Here is a 23574-nt window from a genome sequence, read left to right as displayed (position 1 = left end):
AGTCTTACAGAATGGCTTACTTAGAAATGCATTATGAATGAAATACTTTAGATGAAGCTAAAAAGTTTTGAGAGAAATCATCTTTATTCAGTCCCATACACATAATCACAGCATTAGCTGCTCAAATAGGGAAAAATATAAATAACACAAATCAGTAAGGGTTTAAAGATGATTGTATCTAAAATGCTAAGATCAAATTAAAAGCATTAGTTTTTATCCATGTGTGTGCTTTAAAATACTTTGTGAAAATAAAAAGGATGAAAGTGTTCCAGAAAATGGAGATTAAGGCTGCCTCTCCCAATATAAGCTCCTTACAGACAATGGACTATTTATTTGCTCCGAGGATCAGGAGCCTAAACCTCCTACTACCTATTCCTGGCATGATGCCCAATGACTCTCTCTTGAGCCAGCTATTGAATCTCCCTGTAAATGGTCTTGCAGGGAATGCAGTAGAGATTCAAGGAGAGAACAAACTTTGTGAAAGGATCTCGCAATATTTACAGTACATCAATATTAGCAGTGAAGACATCCAAAAAAAAAAAAACCACCATCAGAAGGTCTGGCTCTTATGCTACCTTTCATTTGTGGTAGTAAATATTCCTTGAGATGCAAGCTTCTTTGATTTCAAATTTTTAAAGTCACATTATAAGGATAACTACCCAGACTCAATAAAAAGAACACATATTATTATATCATTGACTCCACCACATCAGATTAAGGTAATTTCCTTACAACCTCAAATATTTCTCTGGGAAAAAACCACAGATTGTTTACCCTACCTGAGAACCACCTGTATTTGTTTGACAATTAGATTTGAAAAGATATTAAGTGTACTGGGCAAGCAACTAAGCCAGTGCCTATTGACATAATTAGGTCATGACTTGCCAACCCCCAAAGTTCTTTCAGGGATTAAAATGAAAGAGGCACCCCTTGCTCAGTAAGAAAATTCCTTTTTCGGTTGCTTCCTAGAAATTGCCTAGTTTTTGACCTCCCTGCTGTTCAATAGTTCCTTAATTTAGAGACAATGAAAGAATCACTCTCTGGGGCTGATCGACTCAGACAATTCCGGTAAAATGGCTGTAATGATATGACTAGACATGTATTAAACCTTTTACAAAACAAATAGTGGATTTCAATAGCTAATAACCTCACTGTATAACTCAAGCACTTAGATTTTCTTCTTCTACTGTAAGTCCATAATACAGTGTAGTAGGATATTGCTGCCTTTCTTCAAATGCAAGAAAGCAAGAAAATGCCCATGACCTGAAAGTCCTAGCACTGCTAACTCAAGTTAGTTTGTGAGTGTGATGGTTAATTTCATGTGTCAGCTTGGCCAGGTCATGGTGTCCAGTTGTTTGGTCAAACAGGCTCTGGCCTGATTGTTACATTGAGAGTATTTCATGAATTCAAATCATTAGTCAGTTGATTACATCTGTGGCTGATTACATCTACAATCAACACAGGAGATAGTCTTTAGCAAAAAGAGGAGTCTCCTCATGCAATCAGTTGATGATCTTAAAGGGAGAACTGATGATTTTGGCAACCAGAAAGAATTTCTCTCTGTACTCCAGACAGCCAGCTTTTCCTGGGGGAATTCATCGTCACCTTCATTAGAGTTCCCAACTTTTGGCTTCTCCTGGGGAACTCAACACCACCTTCATCAAGTTTCCAACTTGAGGCCTGCCCTTTGGAATTCAGATTCGCCAAACCCCATGGTCACATGTGTCTCTTCTTATAATACATCTCTTAACATTTACATATATATCCCGTTGGTTCTGTTTCTCTGTTTCTCTGACCAATATAGTAAAAAAACTTACAAAGGTTGTAGCCAGCTATAAAAGGTATGATGAGGACATCTCTATTAGGCTCTTATTTAATGTACCTCTGCTCAAGCTGTTATGGATTGAATTGTGTTCTCCAAAAAGATATGTTCAAGTACTAACACCCAGTTCTATGAATACAATCCAATTTGGAAATAGAATCTTTGTAGATGTAATTAGTTAAGGTGAGGCCAATATGGATTAGAGCAGGGCCCTGTTCCAATATGACTGGAGTCCTCATAAGGAGAAGAAATTTGGACACAGACCGACAGAGAAGACAGCCATGTGATGCAGGCAGAGGCTGAGTTAAACCACAAGCCAAAGGACATCACAGGTTTCTAGCAAGCAGACCATCAGAACCCTACAGCCTTCAGAGCAAGCATGGCCTTGCCGATACCTTGATTCAGACCTCTAGCCTCCAGAACTGTGAGAGAATAAATTTCTGTTGGTTTAAGCTACCCAGTTTGTGGTAATTTGTTACAACAGCCCTAGCAAACTAAGACACTAACATTCAGGGGCTTTCATTTTTCCTTGCCTTTGTACAGGCTGCTTCCTCTACTTGGATTGCTCTTACCCTCACTCTCACAATTCCTCCCCATAATTTCATAATCAGCCAAGGGGTCACCCCTTACATGAAGATTTCCCTGAGCAATCCCCTCCTCAAGTCTGGGTTAGATGGCTTCTCCGGGTTCCCAGAGTAATTTTTTATTACCACCATCAGACCACTTAGTCTGGTGTCTGATATGTGCAATGTGGAGGGGCTAATCTCTTCCTTATAGCAGTGGTTCTAAACTTTGGCAGCATGTTAGAATGATTTGAGGAGATTTTAAAAGTCCTGAGGCCCTGGCCTAACTGAATGAAATCAGAATCTCTAGGGGGTGGGACCCAGGATTCAGTATTATTTAAAGCTCCCCAGTTAACTCCATTCAATGTATAGCCAAGTTTGCAAACCACCACATTAGATGGCAAAATCTTAGAGGGTAGTGTTTGGGTTTTTCTTTATCAACCCAATGCAAAAACCTGTCTGAGGCTACTAGTAGGAGTTCAATAAATTTTGTTAAACTAATAAATTAATACAATTAATAAAATATGACAACATTTTAGACTCTTATCAAATGACATTAAAAGTCAGCAAGTAATGTATTCTAGAATGCAAGATCAAAAATTATATAAATATGCTGATTAAAAATCATCTAAGTCCATTGACTTAACAGCAATGATTGTGGGCTTATTCATACATAATAATAATCCGTACTATTTTTATGGATCTCTTGTGAGGCATAATGAACTTCAAAAAATTGTGAATTTGTATGAATGCTTCTACAATGTTATTTATAGTTTGGGAGATTTTTACATGTAAGGCCCTACTGCAATGTTTCTCAAATTGTGGTTCTCACACCAGCTGCATCAGAAGAAAAATTAAAAATATGTCTTTCCAGACTCCATCCAAGATCTTCATTTAGACTTTCTGGGGAGAAGACTCAGAAATCTACCTGCATTTTCAACAACCTTTTCAGATGACTCTACGACTTACTGAAGTTGAGAATCACTTCCCTAGTGTCACTATTTCCTTCAAGGCCCTATCACTATTTCTTCTACAGGTATAAGATTGTACCTGGTAACAGGTGGGAAAGAAGAACTATCTTATAACCCAACTGATTCTGATTTATAAATAAAAAGGTAACTACGTTAACAGTATAAATACCAAATAATATCAAATTGTTGCCTTTATTTTACAAAAGAAACAAATAGCTAAGAATAAGTAAATCATTAAGAATGCCAGTATTTTCCCAGGCTACAGTTGAACTTGCCTTGATTTTGTTATTGTTGTTGTTTGAGAAACAGCTTACCAGGTTAAGCTCATCTCAGGAGCTAGATTCTGGTTTTGGTAGTTGTGGTGGAAATATGCCACTGTTTTTTCCTGCCAAGCAACTTTGAACACATTTCCTAAGCTTAGGGGTTTCCCCACCTTATGAGTCCTCACCTACTCAAGGTAGAAGCCTAAAATTTCCTTGCTGCCTCCCTTGCATTGCAAGCTTGAAACCTCCTCCCCAATAGCTGAAGAATTCAAGCCAGAATTCAAATCAAAACAGTTGCTGTGTGCCCTCCACTAGTGGAAGCTTCCAGGACCCAGTGTCAAGGTCCCAGTTGGGGTGAAGCAGCAGTGGCTCTACTGGGGAAGGACTGTGGTGTCAGTGGAGCATTATTCCTGTGGCAGTTTCCAAGTCTGGTTCTCTGGCTCTCCTGGCAAGTCTGGGAGTTACCCTTGACTTTCCGTTAATTCTTAATCAGCTTAAATTGGCTAGAGTGTATTTCTGTTAAATAAGAACATGACTGATAAAACAGGACTCTACCTTAGAAGCCCCACTGATGTTGAGTTTTAAGTACACACTTGCCCCCAACTCAGTAGTTAGGTTTAAGGCAAATCTCCACCTGCCTCTTTTGCAGAAAAGTCCCCTTTTTATGGCTTAAGTTGGTAAATTCTATCACTTGGGAAATAAAAAGTAAAAAGTTTCACTGACGCAATCTGTACTCCCTGAGATGTTCAACATTAATTATAAAATATTTATCCACGACAACAATATGGTGATTTCTAAGATATTCTCTCCAGAACACCAATTCAGAGTCATTATTTCTTTGCATATCCATAAGGTTTATATATTTAGGCGGTTCTATTTCTCAACCACCTTCCCTGTCCCACTTCCTTTCTCATACATACATGAATGCACCAAAACAGCTTTAAAACACGTTGTCTAATAGCTTTATCTAAGTGTCAATGATGGGTAAAAAGCTTCAAGAGAAAAACTGTGGAACTGTGTTTTTTGTGGTTGGTATATACATGCTGTATATTTACTAGTAACACCTGTTCAACAATATATTCAACCACTAATGTTGACAAATTCTCTTTCTTATACTTTTCTATTTAAAGAAGCCCCTTGGGCACCACTAGGCAATTGGGAAGGCCTAAGAGGAGATTATTTCTGCTAAGTTGAGGTCAATTCCATAAAGGAACCTATAAATTTATAGAAATTATGTTAGGCTGATTCCCTTCACTCCCCATGCTCTAGCACTAGTGCAGAGATACAGCTTCAATGCACCAGGTTAAGGGTCTCCAGCTTTCCTTGAAAGTCTGACAATTTCACCCTTATCTGCCTCGGGTTTTCTTTATGCTGGTATATGACAGTCTGCTGAAAATGGCACAAATATCAATTGAAATGTGTTGATGGTAATGCCCATGACAGCTTCCAACACTGAAAGCAGTACACACAGACTCCATATATAACCCTATGGACCTATAGTGCCAGTTTGAGAAACATCTACAGCCCTACTATGATGCACTTTTAAGACTACATGCAGTCATTACTAAAAGAAAGATCCTGCCTTCATAATATTTATTCATGAGGGGTGCAGAGAATTCTATTTTTAGGCTAGAAAATTTCCCAGAACATATGGTCTTGAAAATAAACATGAGATAAGCAAAAACCTATCCATGAAAACCAATCAAAATTAAAGTGTCCTAAAAAAAAGGATTTGTTATACTTAAAAATTTTGAATACAATTGTTTTTCTTCAACAATGCTTAGGACGACATGTATACAGAAGACATGAATGGCAGAGCAATGGGAGCAGGGTAACATATAGTTTCATTGGTATGAATTTCCAAAGGGTTCAGATTTGACACTGCCCATTAAGAGATCAATTCCCAGTGAAGTTATCTTGAAGTCTAAGTTATCACTCTAAGATCCATACCCAAAAGGCAAAACAAACACTCCAGGCAGCACAGTTTTGTAGAAATCATGGAACTATCCTCGAATATGTTACTGAGTCTCTTTCCAAATAAATTTTGAGCTCCTCCAATGAACTAAAAACTACACAACATCATGTGCATTTAACATGACAGCTGGTGGGCTGAAATCTTGCTCAGTCCTAGGGTTCCATCCAGTGAGCCTCTTGTGTATAATGATTTCAGCTGAACACTGCAGGCTTTTAAGCGTTACTGTGGTAGAGCTCTTTAATTGCTCTGGTTAGCTCCTGAGCTGTATCTCTAGAGATGGGTGTGTTCCATGCGTGGAAGAGTGTTGAGGGGGAGACATTCCCATGAGCTTCAACTGGACATAACTTGTTTTTAATGCTTAATGTAAACATCTAGCTGCATCCTCATTAGCAATTCCACAAGCAGAATAAGGTCTCCTATTCTCATTTTCGCCTATTCTACTCTCTGCTGAGCTTCCAGTCTGACTGTTTGCATTGTTCTGCTCCCACTCCCACCCTGGTGCGCGCTTGCGCTCTTCCCCCTTCCGCAGCAGCCTCCGCGTTTGATCTGCCAAGCCGCCTCCCGCTCCGCCTCTAATCCTTCCTCTGAAGCGGTTCTTCCATGAGGACAGACAGCAACAACTAAGGCTCCCTGCACCCATTAAGCCTGAAGGAGGAGAGGCCGGCTTGTTAGGATCAGCAAAAATAGTTGAAGAATGAACAATTAATAACTATTTCTTTTGGTTCTGCATTCCTTTGTCTCTTTCTGGAATTTCATGCCTTAATTTGCATGTTTTCTATGAGAAACTCAGGTCCTCCTTAGTTCCTAAAACACAATGTTGCCAAAAAATTTTAATGAGAAAAGTTTAAGAGGTGTGGAGTTTATGTTTTAGTCTTTCTTTTTCTTTTCTTCTCTTTTTGTTTTAGAGATGACTCATCTCTGAACCGTTTGTCAACTCGCTGACCTGGTTATCCTCCTTGGAGAAATCACACCCGTTTAAACAAGTCTGTCTAAATCATTTTTTATATGGGAGCTGATTATGGTTACAGATTCCGAGGCCATGACAATGCCTTCTCATTTATAAAGGCTCAAGAGAACTTTCTCAGACTCCTTCTCCCTCCCTGCAATCTCCTGGTAGGGTTTAAGTCTTTTGTGAATAAAAGTCACTTAGAACAAAATGAAGAGATTGGTCAAAATAACCTTACATATTTGAAATACTGCAAATAGTAAACATCTGCACCTAAACAGGCACTTAAATTTTAGAAACAGCTTCTCTTTTTATTTGGCAAAAGGGGGAATTGACATTATCAATGATTTCTAAGAAATAATATTAAAATTTACTAATTTAAAAAGTAAATTCTCAACAATTCTGGGTTTCTCATTCAATTTGATTGAGGACACATATTCTAGAGGAATTCCTGACAGATTATTTGAGAATGGGAAGCTATAACAGAGAGGACAGAAGAGTAAAATGGGGACAATGTAAGTTCTGTGTTGGGTGCTGAAAATCAGGAAGGTGAAAAATAGTATCTAAAGGGTGTCATGGAAAGACATGCCAGTTGGCCTTTTTCTTCCCTGCACTGGCTCCCACACTAAAGACACAAAAACGTTTCCAGAGATGGACATCCAAAAATGAATGTCAAAAAAACTTTGGTGACATCAACTGCATTTCATTTAGCACTACACAGAGGAATATGTGTCATAAAGAATTCCCAGTTGGGAAGTTTGTTTGTGGGGTCAAGTTAGAATTGGAGAGGATCAGGTAGAATGGTATTCTCCAGGGGGCTGAGAAAGTAAAGGTTAGGAAAGCAAAGGTGGAGGGAAAGGAGCATGGTCAGAGTTGCCTCTAAGCATTAAAGATGATCTTTCTCGGGTGCAAAACTCCTCAGCAGTAGTTGCCCACTCCCCAGTGGCAATGACATCTGTCTAAAGCAATGACTGTGTTCTTCCTGAGGGGAAGGTCAGCACAGACTCCCGTACTTGTTCCCCTTGGCCTCCTTCGGCAGATGTAGAATGGTCTCCTACACACTCTTCTCATACTCAGAAAGAATAAGTGAGAACTTCCTTGGGCTCAACAGGGAAATAGATTTGTTTTGAAGACAGTGAAGGAATTAAGAGGAAAACACAATAAAAGGAAATCTGGTACTGAAAAAACACATGCTTTTCAACTGTTAGATAAATGTCAAAGCATATATTGCAAATGCTGATTGGGACAGGGGAAAAACAGCAGCAGTAGCAGCAATATTAATAATAACTGTCAACATTAATAAGGGGTTGCTATGCGACAGGCACCATGTTAACCCCTTCCTGTATTATCTCAATCAATACAATAACCCCACTGAGGAAGGTTCTATGATTATTCCCATTTTATAGATAATCATGATGTTAAATATGTGAATAAAGTCAATTTGTGAATAAAGTCAATTTCGGGGCTACTAGCTAGAGCTAAATTAACAGTTCAGGTTTTATTTTATTTATAATTTCAAACTCAGCAGTAAAATAAACTACATTTCTGTTCAACTCTCTGGAAAATCGCTTAAGTTTCAAATAAATCCAGTCTGAAAACATAAACTTCTTCTTAAAGAGGAATTGCTCCTACCCCAACACTCTCACCATCCAAACTCCCACTCAAAGACAGGAAGTTCACATTGTAGATGGAGTTTTGAGAATCTGGAAAGGCTTTGGGTAGGAGACTTGGTCTCATTGTTAGAAGAATCTAGAAATGCCCCAAGTAGGGAAGGCATGCGGCTAGTGCTTGGAGAAGGAAAAGGTAGAGGACAAATCTAAGGGGAGGAAGTTTGTTCATCCAAAATAGAGAGAACAAGCTATCCAGGGTTGTGAAGATGGCAGGGACCATACTCCACTTGTACCCATGCCCCTTGGGTAATAAGATTCAAAAAGACAGGTATGCCTTGGGAGGCTGGATACTGAATGCTAAATATATAGGTCAGGAGCTCCAAGAAATCTCCTGTTAAATCTTAGCAAGGGCAAATGGAGTCAGAGGTCTTTCAATGGGCCTCTGGGCCATGAACATAGAGTAGAGAGAATGGCTGCCATAACTGATGTAGGCTAGGCTCCTCAAACCCCACCCCCACCCCTAAATTTTGGAAAGCATAATCCTTGGGGTACCTGTGCAAACCCCAGGGAAAAGTGAAAAACATCCTTCTTTCCAATGGCTGGGACTGAATTAATTTCCTGCTAACAATGACAAATGGGGCCTGAATCACATGTGATTTGATTTGAAAGAAAAGAAATGTTACATTTTTGCCCCTTGAATATCATAGAGCAAGACACAAAGTAATATTGTATATTCCCTCACATATCTTTTGATAAGCTGACATTTACTGGATACATTTTATCTCAAGTTCTACCTGATTTAATGATAATAATAAAATAATAACAGTAAACCAATTTCTAATGCCCTTTATCATGGAGTCAACTTGTGAAAGAACTATAGATCTAAGACAAGATAACTGACTTAACCACTGGTGGGGCAGAGTCTGATAGTTGCTCACCCAAATCCATGCCCTCCTCTTCTTTCTGTGCATGTAGCTCGACTACCTCTTTCCCAGTATTCCTTACAGTAATATGGCCTCATGACTAAGTTCTAACTAACGGAATGTGAGTAAGAGTGAGATGCACCACTTCCAGATATGACTCATTATAAGCCTCCCAAGCACACTTCTTTGATCTCTTCTTTTCTGGCCAACTGGGATGGCAATGGCCCCCAAAAGACACTGGAATTCACATATAGAAGATGACAAAGGCGTCATCATTCTTTGATGCTGAAAAACAATGAATGAGCAATCTGCCCACCAACAAGAACACCCACAATGGATTGTTACTTGAATGAGCAAGAAATAAACTTCTTTTGTGTTAAGCTACTGAAATTCTGGGATCTATTTATTACAACGGTTTACATTATTCTAACTAATAAAATTAGAGTGGCTGAAACAACAACCACAAAAGCAAACTAACCACCCCATGACCTACAGTCTCCCATATAACCATGTCCTTTGTAAAGAACATCTTCCAAATTGTAGAACAGAGGTAAGAAAAGAGCAACTTGCATTTAAAATCCAGTGTAAGACTCAAAAATATGTTTTGTTTGCCATGCAGAACACAAGAGTTAGCTGCTAACATTTATAAATCAGGAGATTTAACACAAAAATCTGGATCTGAATCTTCTGGAAAATGGGAGGATTGATCCTCTTGGGCTCCATTATCCTTTTTACATAAAGTAAGAACTCTCCAGCTCCACAAGGCTCTGTCAGGCTCTCTTCCTTCTTCTACATTACTTATTGGGCCTTTGAATGCAGTTGAACTTGCTCTGCTGGATTTTCATAAATAACTGGGGATTTAAGAAATATATAATAACAGCCAGACCATAATTACAATAAGGAAAGATTACTTTACCTATTTACACGGTATGCCCTTGGCTTCTATTAGTGGCAATTGCACAAACAGTCATATAAAACCCATTACTCCATTTGCTAGTCTGATGTTGCTGATGGCCCCCTCCCCAACACTTATGCCTCTCAATATTCCTTATTTGAAATCAACATAAAATCTCATTTCAGAATTAGAAAACAGATAGTAACATCCCTCTTCTCCAATACAGAAAGAACTATTCATCTGATCATTTTCTCCCTTTTTTTTTTTGCCTTTGACTGTATGGAAGATCAAAGCAATATTTCTGTCTCAACTATACTGTATGGGATGTTATGACTTACGCATGTGTATTCTTTTTTTTCTCCTCCTGATGTTCTTTTATTTCAATATATATTCTTGATTATGGTTATTTATGTACTTCTAAAATTTTTACTGTTTCATATATGCATTTCTTATAAATCACCCCATCTCCTTTGTAAAATTAGAGTAAAAATAAATAATTATGGTTAAATTAAACATCATAGTTAATGTTTAATAACAGTATAAAATTATACCAAGAGAATACCTAAAGTTTAATATTCATATGTCAGGCTATACCCATTTGAGATAAGTTTTTATTTGATTTTATTTCTTCCCTTTTGAAAATAGGATAAAATTATACATAAGTAATTTTTGGTATATTTCCTGGATGATTTACCATAAATTAGAGGGACATGTTGCTTTGCTCATTTTTTAAAAATTTACATTAAATGGAAGCCATGGCACATACAGATAGATACAATCTCTCACTGATTTGTCCATTCATTCAACAAGGCAGCTACTGAACACTTCCTTTGTATTAAGAACTATGCTATGTGTGAAAAACCAAATCTTACAACTTGGGGAAACCAGAATAATTGAGTAGAAAAAAGACTAGAAGAGAGATCCGTGGAATATGCTATGACAGTGCACTAGAAGGAGGGAGAGGTTCCACCTGAGGAGTCACGAGAGGCTTGACACTTGGGGAAGATGGGCACCAGGTGCTGGAAGGTGGGTCAGCCCAACAGAGGATGAAGTAGGGGGGCCGGCCCATTCTGCCTTTGGTTGGATGGAGGCCTAAACCAAGAGGAATCTGTCATGAATTCCAAGTCCTCAAATCGATTCCATCGTTGGATGTTACCTGGCAGTTGGGTGTCAGGGAAGAGTGTCAGGAAAAGAAGCTGCCAAAGTAAAAGTCATAGGGACCTGGTTAAGGTCCTTACTTGCTGTGGTCAGGAGTTATTTATTATCTTGTAGTCAATGAGCAGCCACTGAAGGATTAAAGTAAGAGACTTATTATGACTGAATCTATGATCTATGGAACTAAGTCTGGAAAAACTGCTCAGGGCCATCCATGGACTCAATTTGATTACTTCCCTTATAAATTCACTGATTTAGTTTGGTCCTGCCACATTTTAGAAAGAATTTTGAGTAGTTTGTAAAGGTAAATACATTAAGTGAAAAGCCACTAAATTAAGAATTTGAAAGATGAGTTAAAGGGAAATTAAGGGCAGAAAGTAAGATGGAACAAGTGGGAAGGTTGGTTCATATAACTCAGGCCAAAACATCACACATACTCACTTGATAGAAGTGAGGTAGGAACTTGACTCTAGTCTTTCTGTAGCCAAAATAATCATTTATAAAAACACAGCATTTGGCATTTCCTCAAAAAGTAAACATAGAGTTACCATATGACTCAGTAATTCCACTCCTAGATGTATATATCAAAGTGTTGAAAACAGGAACTCAAACAGCTACGGGTACAATGATCATGTCATCATTTACCATAGCCAAAAGGTGGAAAAAACCCAAGTGTTCATGAGCAGAAGAATGGATAGACAAAATGTGGTGTAGCCATAAAATGGAATATTATTCAATCATAAAAAGAAAAAAAAGTACTCATACATGCTATAACATGGATGAATCTTAAAAATATTATGCTAAGTGAAATAAGCCAGACACAAATAACAAATATTGTATGATTCCACTTATATAAAATATCTAGGGTAGGCAAATTCATAGAGACAGAAAGTAGATTATAGGTTTCCAGAGAATGGGGGGAAGAGAATATCTGAGGTCAATGCTGAATGAGTACAAAGTTTCTATTTGGAGTGACGAAAAATTTTGGAAATAAGATCATAGTGCTGGTTGCACAACATTGTGAATGTAATTGATGCCACTGAATTCTATTTGTTAAAGTGGTTAAAATGGCAAATTGTGTGTTGTATATAATTTACCACAATAAAAATGAAAACCCACAGCATCCATGGAGTCAAAACAAGCTCAGTGCTCAGTGAAAAAACAAATATTCCTATCACAGAGAGAGTAATGTTTCCCATAAATCCTCAGAGATGCATACTACCTGATATAATAAATGTCCTCAATAATAATTTGACAGCAACACAGTGATAAACTTCATAAGACTCTTTTGTTTTGTTTTTTTTAAATTTCCCCCAAACCAAACCATTAGCATCATGCCAAACCACCACCAAACTCAATAAAAGCAATCCTAGGGGAAATTGATACAATCTGGGACTGTGGCTGTGTGTTGACCTCACCTAATTTGGGAAGGATTCTCACGTATCTATCTGAAAGAACAAATGGACTATGTTTTAGGTACCCCTCTGTTACATGCTTCCTTCCATCCAAGCTTTTTAAAGCTAGGTATTGAGCTCAAGATTAGGCTCCTGGTCAGCCCTGGGAGTGCAGTTAAGCATGGTGCTGTCTTGTGGAAATGGTCAAGTAGGTTGGGGCTAGAACAGGCAATCTCTTTGGAAAATTGTGGAGCCTAAGTAGGACACTGTGCAAATTGAAAAGCTGCCCGCCCTCATCCATCCACACACTCGCCGATTGACTATAGACTGATTCATTCAGCAGATGTTTATTGAGACCCTACTCTGTGGCAGACACTGTGAACTAGACCCAAGCCCCACTCTTAAGACGCTTATAATTAGACGGGGGATAAAGACAAAGAAGTACACAATTACATTACAGGGAGACAGTTGTTTGAAAGGCTTAAGAAGACATTTGCCACAGGAAGAAATTAACTCAGGAAGTACTGACAGGAAAGGACAAGATTTTCCTTATAAAGTAATTTTAGGTCTGCCTTGTGCCTTTGTCAATTAACTTCTTAGTATCCCCTATGAAATAAACTAGCAGCTAAAATAAGGTGATTTATTCCATCAGATTATTAAATACAATCCCACACAAATCTAGTAAGAAAGATAACTCCATTTGGAATAACTGCTAATAGTTTTACTGAACACTTAGTGTGTGCTGGGCACTTTGCTGGCAGCTTCGTGTGTATTATCTCACTTTTCTGCTTTATGTACCCTCCAAAAAGCTTTCCAAGCTAAGGAGTGTTACATTCTTTCCCCAGATAAGAGGAACAGAGAGGCTAAGTAGCCTTCCCAAGGTGATGGAACTACAGTGGTAGAGTTGAAGTTCAAGCCCAGGACCTTGATCTCTACCACTTTATCCTTCTTTCTGGCAGGATTTAGGCAGCAGGAGCAGTGGCTTCTCTTTCTATTCTCTGTAATGGAAGGGTATGCCTCTCATTTATCTTAAAATTAGTTAAGCTAAAAAGAATACCAAGAATAAACATAAGGCTCCTACTGAATTCTCACACAATAGTAAAGAGTGAGCTCTAGGCGAGCATTAATGACAGGAGGTTTATACAGGTTAATGCAGCTCAGGATTAAAAGGGAAGAACAATTCCACGTGACTCCCAGCTGACTTTCCCAGAAGGTGATAGAGATTGTAACAGTGATCTATTTGGAATATTCGGGTCTCTAGAACTTGTGTATTCCTTTTACATGGTGTTGGCATGGGAGGTCCAAGCTTATCAAGTTATAAACTGAAATACATTTTTAAATAAATGCATCATTAGCTAATAGCTAAAAAATTCTGGGGATTATATCTTGTATCCAAGTCAAGTGGCTAAACAAAGATCAGACACATGCAATGGTGCTTTAGGAGCTGGAGTGGCAGGAATTATCCCTGGATGCTTTGTTCAGTTTCAACATATTCATCATCTATAGAAAATGAGGAGGTAAGACTCAGACTCGGCCAGACAGGGAAAAATGAGTTCTTGGGTGTCAGTCAGAATCCAGGCTTGTGTGATGTAACTGATAACATTCATACCCCTTAATCTTCCCTCACTACTAGATCCAACAGCTAAGATTATATGCTCCCACAGGAACTTGTCATGCCTTGGCTTTTTAAGATGAAAATGATAAGTTTAATTAAATACGACCCTGAGTGAGGCCTCCAAATTTTTGTTCTGAATTTTGCCTGATCAGTCTCCTAGAGATTAGCTATGTAACCATGCCTTCCTGGGCAGGATCTGTTTAATGGATTGCAGTTCAGAGCATACCACCTCTAGATTATAAGCAACTTGCTGATGTGAAGTGAGGACTCACACCCTCTCCCCTTCCAAGCTTGCAGGGAAGTTTGGTAGCAATATTCACCAAGGGATTTGAAAGCCTCTGTTATTCTTCTTAAATTTTTAACCTTTCCAGGTCAAAGCATGTGGGAGATGAGTCATGGAATAAATACACAAATGGTTAAAATGATGGCTGAATAATCATCCAGTCCAGATAATCGAAGCAAAGAAGGTGGGATGCAGATTGGGTTAGCTATAATATAATCAACAAATACAATAAAAATATTACTGAGATTTGTGTTGCATGCTATGTTTAGTACTATATGGTTCTATTCATAAATAGTCATTGATGAATTTTCCAATTAGATAAATACACCCAGCTCTAAAAGAACGGCCCTCAGGGAAGGAATTTCCCCATTTCTCACTGACTCCAGGTAGCCTCTGTTAGACTCTCCTGCCAACATCTCTCAGGATGATTAATGCTGCCATGGGGTCTATAGAATACAGTAAAGTTAAAAGCTCATAAAAATTATTGTATTGACACAGCTGGCATATGTGCACTGGCGTTTATATGCAGCAAGAATTTTGAGTTGAAAGTGAAACCCATCTCTGTGCTCAGCATAGAGCAGGGCACTTAGTGTCTCTGACACTCACTTTTTCCATCTGATCGAGGAGGAATAATACCTGCCTCACAGGATTGTTGGGAAAAATAAATGACATAATGTGGTTGGATGGAAGCATTTAGGAAACTATAAATTGCTGTATGACTCTAAGGTATAAGTAATTGCTGGCATTTTATAGTCAAATGAGTCATGACTAACTGATGATACTTCTAGAGCACATAAGCAGAAGTGTGGGCTTTAGAGAGGAAGGGCTGGAAGATCTTTCCAATTTGGCTTAATAGTTGCACAAACATGCACAGTGTGCCATGATCGGGGTGCTGTGCTAAGAACAAGGCCTGGAAATGTTTCCTTGAGACAGGAGCATAAGGACAGAGAGGCTGGCCACTGCAATTGAGATGTTAGTCAGGAGCAATGATTCTGGCTAGAACAGAGGGTCTATGTTGGAAAGTAGGGGGCAAGATAGTGGCTTAATAGACAGTGCAGTACTTCTCAAATGTTAACCACCTGGAGGACTTTTTAAAACACATACTCCTGGGTCCCATTCTCAGAGCTTCTGATTCAGTGGGGATGGGATGAATCCCTGAAATTTGCATTTTGTACAAGTCCTGGGTGATGTTAATGCTGTTGGCCTAGAGGCCACACTTTGAGAACCACTTGGGTGGTGTAAGAATTAGGTTTCTCAGTTGTAAACAACTGAATGTTATTCTGACTAGCTTAAAGAAAAAGTGAATTTATTGGAGGGTTACTGGGTAGCTCATAGAATTGACAGGAACCAGACTCAGACACAGACACAGAACCGAGGCAGCACAAACTCCTTCATCATGATGCCTGAGCATCATTGGCCAGATGTATCAGTTCCAATGTTTTACTCTGCTGGCTTCACCTGATTTGATATTCAAAGTCCCTGGAGAAAGAGTTCAACTCACTTAGGGCACCTGCCCACTCCCCACATAGTAGCCAATTGGTATTTTGACTTACAGGACCTGCAAGACTGCACACAATGGGACAGATGCAATTCAGAAGGATATCAGGGTACTATTGCCCAAAGTGTGTTCATGGATGCTCAGACAGTCAAAAATGAACAAACAAACAAACAAACAAACAAAAACAACAAAAAAACCCCACAACCTATGTCCTCTATCATAGTAGGAAAAGGTCAATTAGCAGAGGACCTAGAATTCTAGGAGGGCGGAGGAGTAGGCACTTGACCTAAATTTTAGAGCCCTTGTAGATTCTTAATTTAGAAAATAAAATGGTAGCTTTAGCTTCTTTAGAGAAGGAAAGGAAGAAGTAAAACCAACTCTTTGGGAAAACTCTGCCGTGGATGCCAATGGTGGTTTCTGCAGAACCCTGTGTTCCCGACCCTGAGCTTCAGGACCACTGCTTCCAGGTCTAAACGAAGTGTGTGGTTCAGGAGCTTCTGATGTCAAAGACACACTCATCTATCTTGCATCTTGAAGCATGCTACTATAGAATTCATTTAAAGGATTCCTTCTTTGGATATGTTTAACTTTTTAGTTTATTATGAAATATTTCAAACATATAGGACAACACAGAAAATAACACCTGAGTTACCAGTTACCCAGATCTCTATTTTTGAAATCATTCTATTGGATGTTGTTGAACTTTGGGTGCTGATGGGGTCTTAGCAATAGCTAGAACACCAAGAGAAGGGATGGCCATTGGGATGGAGATGGAAGGAGAGGCAAACCTCTGGAATACTGCAGATAATTAGTTATTCAAGGGAAGAGTGGATGGGTGGGGCAGAATAATTATACACCCCAAAACTAAAAATAGGCAAGAAGTGGATTCAACAATTTGGAAGTCAGTAATTTTAAAGAGATTTTTCCTTTGATACACATAGTCCTGGCTCAAGTTGCCCTAACATGAACAATTATCTTTAAGTGATTGCAAACATTCATTTCAAATATTTGTTTTATCCAGTGTGGGTCTCTAAGCAGATAAGTGATCATGTGGGAGGAAATGATAAAAAAGCCCAGGGCAAGTTAGTTCTGTGTGTGACTCAGCCTAGGTGCCTACATGCAAATTGGAAGGGACAATGTTTTAAAATGTTTTAAAAGTCTTAGCTGTGAGTAGCAAAGTATAGATAACTGGATGAGATTTTTATCTTTAAATATTAGCAGTTGACAACTCCCTCCAAAATGCCAAGGCTGTATCTCCTCTCCATTTCATGATTATCAATGTCATTTTATATATATATGTGTGTGTGTGTATATAATAAGTTAAAATTATTGAGTTCTACTGCTTATAATTGTGCCTAAGAGTCTCCCCCTGAATGCCTCTTTGTTGCTCAGATGCGGCCTTCTCTCTCTAGCTAAGCCACCTCGGCAGATGAACTCACTGCCCTCCCCTCTACGTGGGACCTGACTCCCAGGGGTGCAAATCTCCCTGGTAACGCAGGATATGACTCCCGGGAATGAATCTGGACTCGGCATTGTGGGATTGAGAACATCTTCTTGATCAAAAGGGGGATACGACATGAAATGAAATAAAGTTTCAGTGGCTGAGAGATTCCAAATGGAATCTAGAGGTCAAGGTGGTGGGCATTCTTATTCACTATATAGATAACACTTTTTAGGTTTTAATGCATAGGAATAGCTGGAAGTAAATACCGGACACTATCAAACTGCAACCCAATAGCCTTGACTCTTGAAGATGATTGTATAGCAATGTAGCTTACAAGGGGTAACAGTATGATTGTAAAAGCCTCATGAATCACACTCCCTCTAACCACTGTATGGATAGATGATAGAAAAACAGGGACAAAAAACTAAGTGAAAAATAGGGTGGGAAGAGGGAGATGATTTGGGTGTTCTTCTTTACTTTTATTTTTTTATTCTTATTTTCACTTTTTCTAGTACAAAGAAAATGTTTAGAAAGAGATTGGGGTGATGAATGCACAACTATATGATGGTACTGTGAACAACTGATTGTACACTTTGGGTGATTGGTATGTGAATACATCTCAATAAAATTGAATTAAAAAATATATTGGGTTCTAAATTGAATAAAAGCAAGCCAAGACCTTAGGATGTTAAATTTCATGTTAAGACAATAGTGTCTCAGACACTGTTCTTAGTTCATTTGAAATAGAGGTTTCCCACAATGCTATATTCTTTCTCTCATTTTGTCCTTCAATTTCTACTGTAAGAGATTAGATTATCATTTATCCTTTGAATGTTTTACCTTGAATGTATCAGCCACAGATTAATGTAATGCCTTGTTTAACCAGCATCTTTATGTAAAAAAAAAAAAATCCTTCATAAAGGAATTTTTCCCAACATAAAGTATGTTTCCATAAATGCCAATATTATTTTTAATTTAGCCATTTTAAAAATTCAATTCAATTGGGGTGATCAATACACAACTATATGATGGTACTGTGAGGAGTTGATTGTACACCATGGATGACTGTATGGTATGTGAATATATCTCAATAAAACAGAATTTAAAAAATTCAATTCAATATAATTTGTACAATGCATTGAGCCAGACATTGGGAGGTGTAAAGAGGAGCAGATTTGCTACCTGTTCTGCAGGAGCTCACAGTCTTAGAGAAGAAATAGGCCCCATCAAATAATTTTATTGTGGGCATAATGTCCCAAGGGACAGAAAAAGAGTACAGAGAAGTGCTGAGAAAGTACCAAGGAAGGAAAGATTACTTCCGGTTTGATGGTTCAGGGAAAACATCTTAGAAGAACAATTTTGATGAAGAATGGGGGGGAAAACTGGCAAATGCAATGGGTGGAGGTAGACATTCCAGATAGTAAGAAATTATGGTCAAAGGCCCAGGGCAGGAAAAAGCATGGTGTACTTGAGAGTCACAGGTATATGGGAGGTGGGGCAGGTGGTAAGTGGGAGATGAAGCAGGAAAGAGAGTTGGACCTTTATTTTTAGTGTCATAAAATTCCATGCTCAAGAGGTTGGATTTTGTTCTGGGGATAATGGGCAATTATTGTCTTACTTTAGTTTAAGGAAGTGAGGAAATGACATGATCAGAGTAAAATTCAATTCAATTCAGCAGAATGTATCGAGTGGCAATTATATGCCCAGGACTGTACTTAGTGTAGCAGATACAGAGATGCACTCTTGACCTTAGAGTCTAGTGGGGAGATGATGTATAAACAGATAATGTCAATAAAATATAATTTATTGGGCTAAAATAGATGTACAAGAGCATATGGGAGCCCAGGGAAGGGACATTTAGTCTAATCTGGGGATTAAGAGAGAAGATGCTCCCTGATGGAACTCTTGCAGGAAAAGTAAGAATTATTTGGATGAAGAAAAGAAGGAAAACATTCAAGGCCAAGAGAACATTGTGAGCAAAGTCACAGAGTTATAAACTTTATTGGATGTGTAAGACAAGCAGTTCTATTTTACTAGTCCACTCGGTGTGAGGCAGAGAGTGGAGGGAGAAGGGAGTGATGTGGGCTAGCGACCGTGCTTTGGAAACCTCACTCAGGATAGGATGATCTGGAAGAGTAGAGGCTAGAGGCAGGGAAACCAGGAGACTGCTACAGTGACCAGGTCCTAGAGTGGTGTTGCATTTAATGAGACACAGCCCAAATCTGAATTTCAAACTCCACTCATTGTTCTCTAAAACGCTTAAGGGGGTTCAAGTACCTACTGCTCAACAACTTTCATTAGTACTCCCAGCCATTTCCTAGTCTTCAGCATCCCCAGAACTCCCAGAGGCTTTCCAGTCTCCAAACCCAGAAGAACCCTCACTCCCATCCGTAGTGTTCCATACCCACCATCCTGGTCCCTTGATCCCCTTTCTCTTCTCTGCCACCCCAGCAGTTCACAGCCTCCTGAGAGTCTTATCCTCCAGCTCTGTTTGCTTTCCAAATCTTTACACATGGTTTTTATCCTTTCTGTCCTTTGCACACAGGGCTTGGTGGTGTCAGGGCAAAATGGGCTATTTTTGGATGGTGGGGAGAGTGGGAGGCTATAAACCCACATAAGTTAATAATTTGAGGTCAGTCACAATAAATAAAATATAAAATAATCCAAAAGCTAGGGAAATGGCAGTAGGAATGTAATAGAAGACACAGATGTGAAATACTTTGTAGGAAATACTCAGGGACTGACACTAACTGGATGTGGGATGGAGGCAGAGAGGGTTGGGATTTCAAAACAGCTTTGCAGTTTGGGTCTAGAATAAATAACAGTAGAGTGTTATTACTCACCATGGCTGGTGAATACAAATGAAGGAGCATATTTAAGAGATGGGGATAGAAGATGATAAATTTCCCTTGGTATATGCTGAGCCCGAGGTGTTAGAAAGATATTCAGGTCACATTTCCTAAGCACAATACAAGATGCAGTATGCCAGAAACCTTCAAACCTGGGTGCTGTAAAATACCATTCAGGGTCAAACACTTTGAAAAATGACATTCTATTCTTTCTTGGAGACTGGTTATATGCTAAGTCTTACAGGAAATAAATGTGTTTAACTTAACTTTATTTCCAAGGGCTCCTTTCCTTCCCTTCCCCTGTTTTTCAGAATACCTATTAGCATCCTATGGTTTAAGAAGCTAGTTTTAAATGTTTTAATAAATGCTTTAAGAAATATATTGCTTTAAGAAATTCTTATTTAAGAAACAATGTTTAAGAAACGAGTTGCAATCTAGGGATGATTAAGAGAGAAAGAACTTGGTGGCAGTGGAGGAGGTTGTTTATTTGCATGGAGGTGAGAGTTGAAACATTATAAACTGATGAATCACTAAAAGTAGATAGAAAGAGAAAAGAAGGCTGGAGATAGAATTTTTATCAACACCGTTTCCATTTGAGACCTCAAATGACATGTAAAGAATATAATTTGGAGCCACAGCTTGTGTTCCAGAAATAGTACAGGTTTTAGCTTCGTGTATGTTGATCTTGGACAAGTGATTTAACCCCTTTACAATTCAGTTTTCTCATCCAAAAACAATGCCCACCTTGTAGGATTGTATTGGGATTTTAAAAACATAATACATGAATCCCCTAGTTTTTTAAATTGAGTCTTAAAAAAAGATCTGAAGCAGTCTAGACACATAATCCCCTCTCAATAAACAGTTATTAATATTATTTTCATTTAAATTTTTCTTGATGTGTTGAAGCAAAATTTTGATTGTTATAATGCTATATTGAAACCTGAACATTGAATATGCGAAATCTCAATGGTTGGTGTCAGTACATTAATACAAGTAAGCAATCCCAGTGCAGACAAGTCTGGGACAGAAACAGCACGGTACAGGAAAAGAATCCATGGAAAATAGGCAATGGAAGAAGACACCACAGGAATTTCCCTAAGACACCCACAGCTACATTTTTTTTGGTTGTTTTTTTTTCATCTGTTTTTCATGAAGAGATACTGGAAGCTGATATCAGAATCTTAGTAAATACATCTGCTCTCCTTTTGAAATTGTGCTAAAACCCTCCACATACAGCTATAGAGCTCAATCTGGCATGAAGGATTATCCTCTGACAATAGTCACCGTATGGCAGGCACCCTTGGGGATCAGTCAGGAAAGATGCAGCTACAGCAAAATACTGGGCTAATGAGATGTATTTTTGTCTGAATATGTCACAATGGCACACATACAGGCCTTAATCATTTTTTTTTGGTGTTAAAAGCTATGTTAAGTGCAGGACAGATGAGTTTTTCTCTTTCCTTAGCACTGTAATGGGAGATATTATCAAGATTTTATCCAGATCAGCTCATTTCAAACCCCAAAAGAATTGTGACCATAATATATTATTTCCCTGTTTTCTGCAGGTCTTCTGGACAGCTGCCTCTTGGGCTGTCTGAGGAGCTTGGTGTTGTTAACAAGGCCCACCAGTGTTCTTTATCAAGAGGTAATCTTACAGTAGCCAGGATGGAGTGGAGAAGACTAAGAGGCAGAGAGCATATATACCCAAAAGAATTGAAAGCAGGGACTCAAACAGATATTTGTACACTGATGTTCATGGGACATTATTCACAATTGCCAAAACATGGAAGCAACCCAAGTGTCTATCAACCAATGAATGGATAAACAACATGCAGCATATACACACAATAAAATATCATTCAGCCATAAAAAAGGAATGAAGTTCTGATACATGTGACAACATGGATGAAACTTGAAGACATCATGTTGAGTGAAATAAGCCAAATATTTATTTATTTGTTTGTTTGTTTATTTATAAGCCAAATATAAAACGACAAATTTTGTATGACTTCATTGATATGAAATAATTAGAATAAGAAAACTCACAGATTCAGAATCTAAAATATAGGTTGCGGATTCATATGTGAAACAGTGCTGCTCAAAGTGTGGCCCAAAGGCTGGCAGCATCAGAATTGTCTGGATCTACCATCACCTAGAAATGCAAATTCTCAGACCCCATCCCAGGCATATAGGAAACAGAATCTCTGAACAACTTGTTTTAAGAAGCTATCCAGGTGATTTCATGCACACTAAAGTTTGAGGAGCACTGCTGTAGAGCTATGTGTTATGTGTCTATAATTGACTCAACTCTCCACTTCCAACCACCCTCTAAATTAACTTGGCCTCCTTGTCTTTCTAACCTTCATTTTTGTGCTCTTAATCTGATAGTACCTGATCAGACAGACCTTCTGGTTGTGGGTAACAACTCAGTTTTATAATTTTTATCATCAGCAGAAATCAGAGTTCTGTGTCTGGAAAGCAACTCACTACAAGCAGTAAAAATACTGGTTCTTATCCTTGTGATTTGGTTTGCAGCAGACAGAACTCATTTATATCTTCTGTTCATTTCCAGGACAATAAACAATGGGGTGGAAAACAGAGGAAAACACTTACATTGGCTATAAGTTGCTCCTGGGAAGCTTTCACTTCAGCTTGTAATTTCTCAATGCACTGGAAAGAGGAAAATTTTAAAAACAAAGTGCATAACTCTCCCTTTTACGTGTTCAAGGTATTGCAAATATAAATGTGTACCAGTTCTCAAATCTTGTGAACGGCAGTGTTTTCTCAGCTAGATGCTTTGAAAACATCCCTCCCATCCCTGTTCCTCTTCCATTCTATGAAAGAGCCCAACAACAGAGCTTACAAATATGTTAGGAACTCACAAATGACTCTGAAAATAATGTTAGTTTGATGTGAGACAGCTAATGCTAACTTGTCTTATTTCATACATATTTACCTTCACATAAAAACATAATCAAATATCCCAAAGACAGACACAAATCTATTTGGGTTGAACAAAAGGTAAATCATCTAATGACACATATATAAATATCCAGAGATTTAGAGATGAATCTGTTCTTATAAAGTAATTGCTATAAAAACACATGCCAAATTTCTTGATCTACTTGTTCTACTACAATGAAAGGAACTCTTCCTTAATTAGGTTCAAACTTGAAAATTAAGAAACAGTTGTACAATCAAAAGCATCTACAAGATAAATAAATATCCAGCCAATATTGTTCAAAAGGATACACAGCAAACAAACTTTTAAAAATTACCAACAAAATTGCTTTTTGTCTGTGACTATTCACCAGGGAATAAAATTACCTTTAGCAAGTACAAATATTGTTATTTATCATCTCGAAATT

The 23574-nt window shown here is 38.3% G+C and overlaps 1 protein-coding gene across 1 annotated transcript in view; it reads right to left on the bottom strand.

Annotated features, from left to right (window-relative positions):
• Positions 1–23574, bottom strand: part of CCDC192 (coiled-coil domain containing 192) — a 213826-nt gene that overhangs the window by 118164 nt on the left and 72088 nt on the right. The window contains exon 5 of the mRNA XM_037801053.1: positions 22820–22876. Coding sequence (XP_037656981.1) covers positions 22820–22876 — 57 coding nt within the window. The remainder of the gene's footprint in view (positions 1–22819; positions 22877–23574) is intronic.

The sequence above is a fragment of the Choloepus didactylus genome, chromosome 13, assembly GCF_015220235.1.
Source record: "Choloepus didactylus isolate mChoDid1 chromosome 13, mChoDid1.pri, whole genome shotgun sequence".
Taxonomy (NCBI): Eukaryota; Metazoa; Chordata; class Mammalia; order Pilosa; family Megalonychidae; genus Choloepus; species Choloepus didactylus.
Note: the sequence above shows the minus strand (reverse complement) of the source record. Positions and strands in the feature narration are given on the sequence as shown.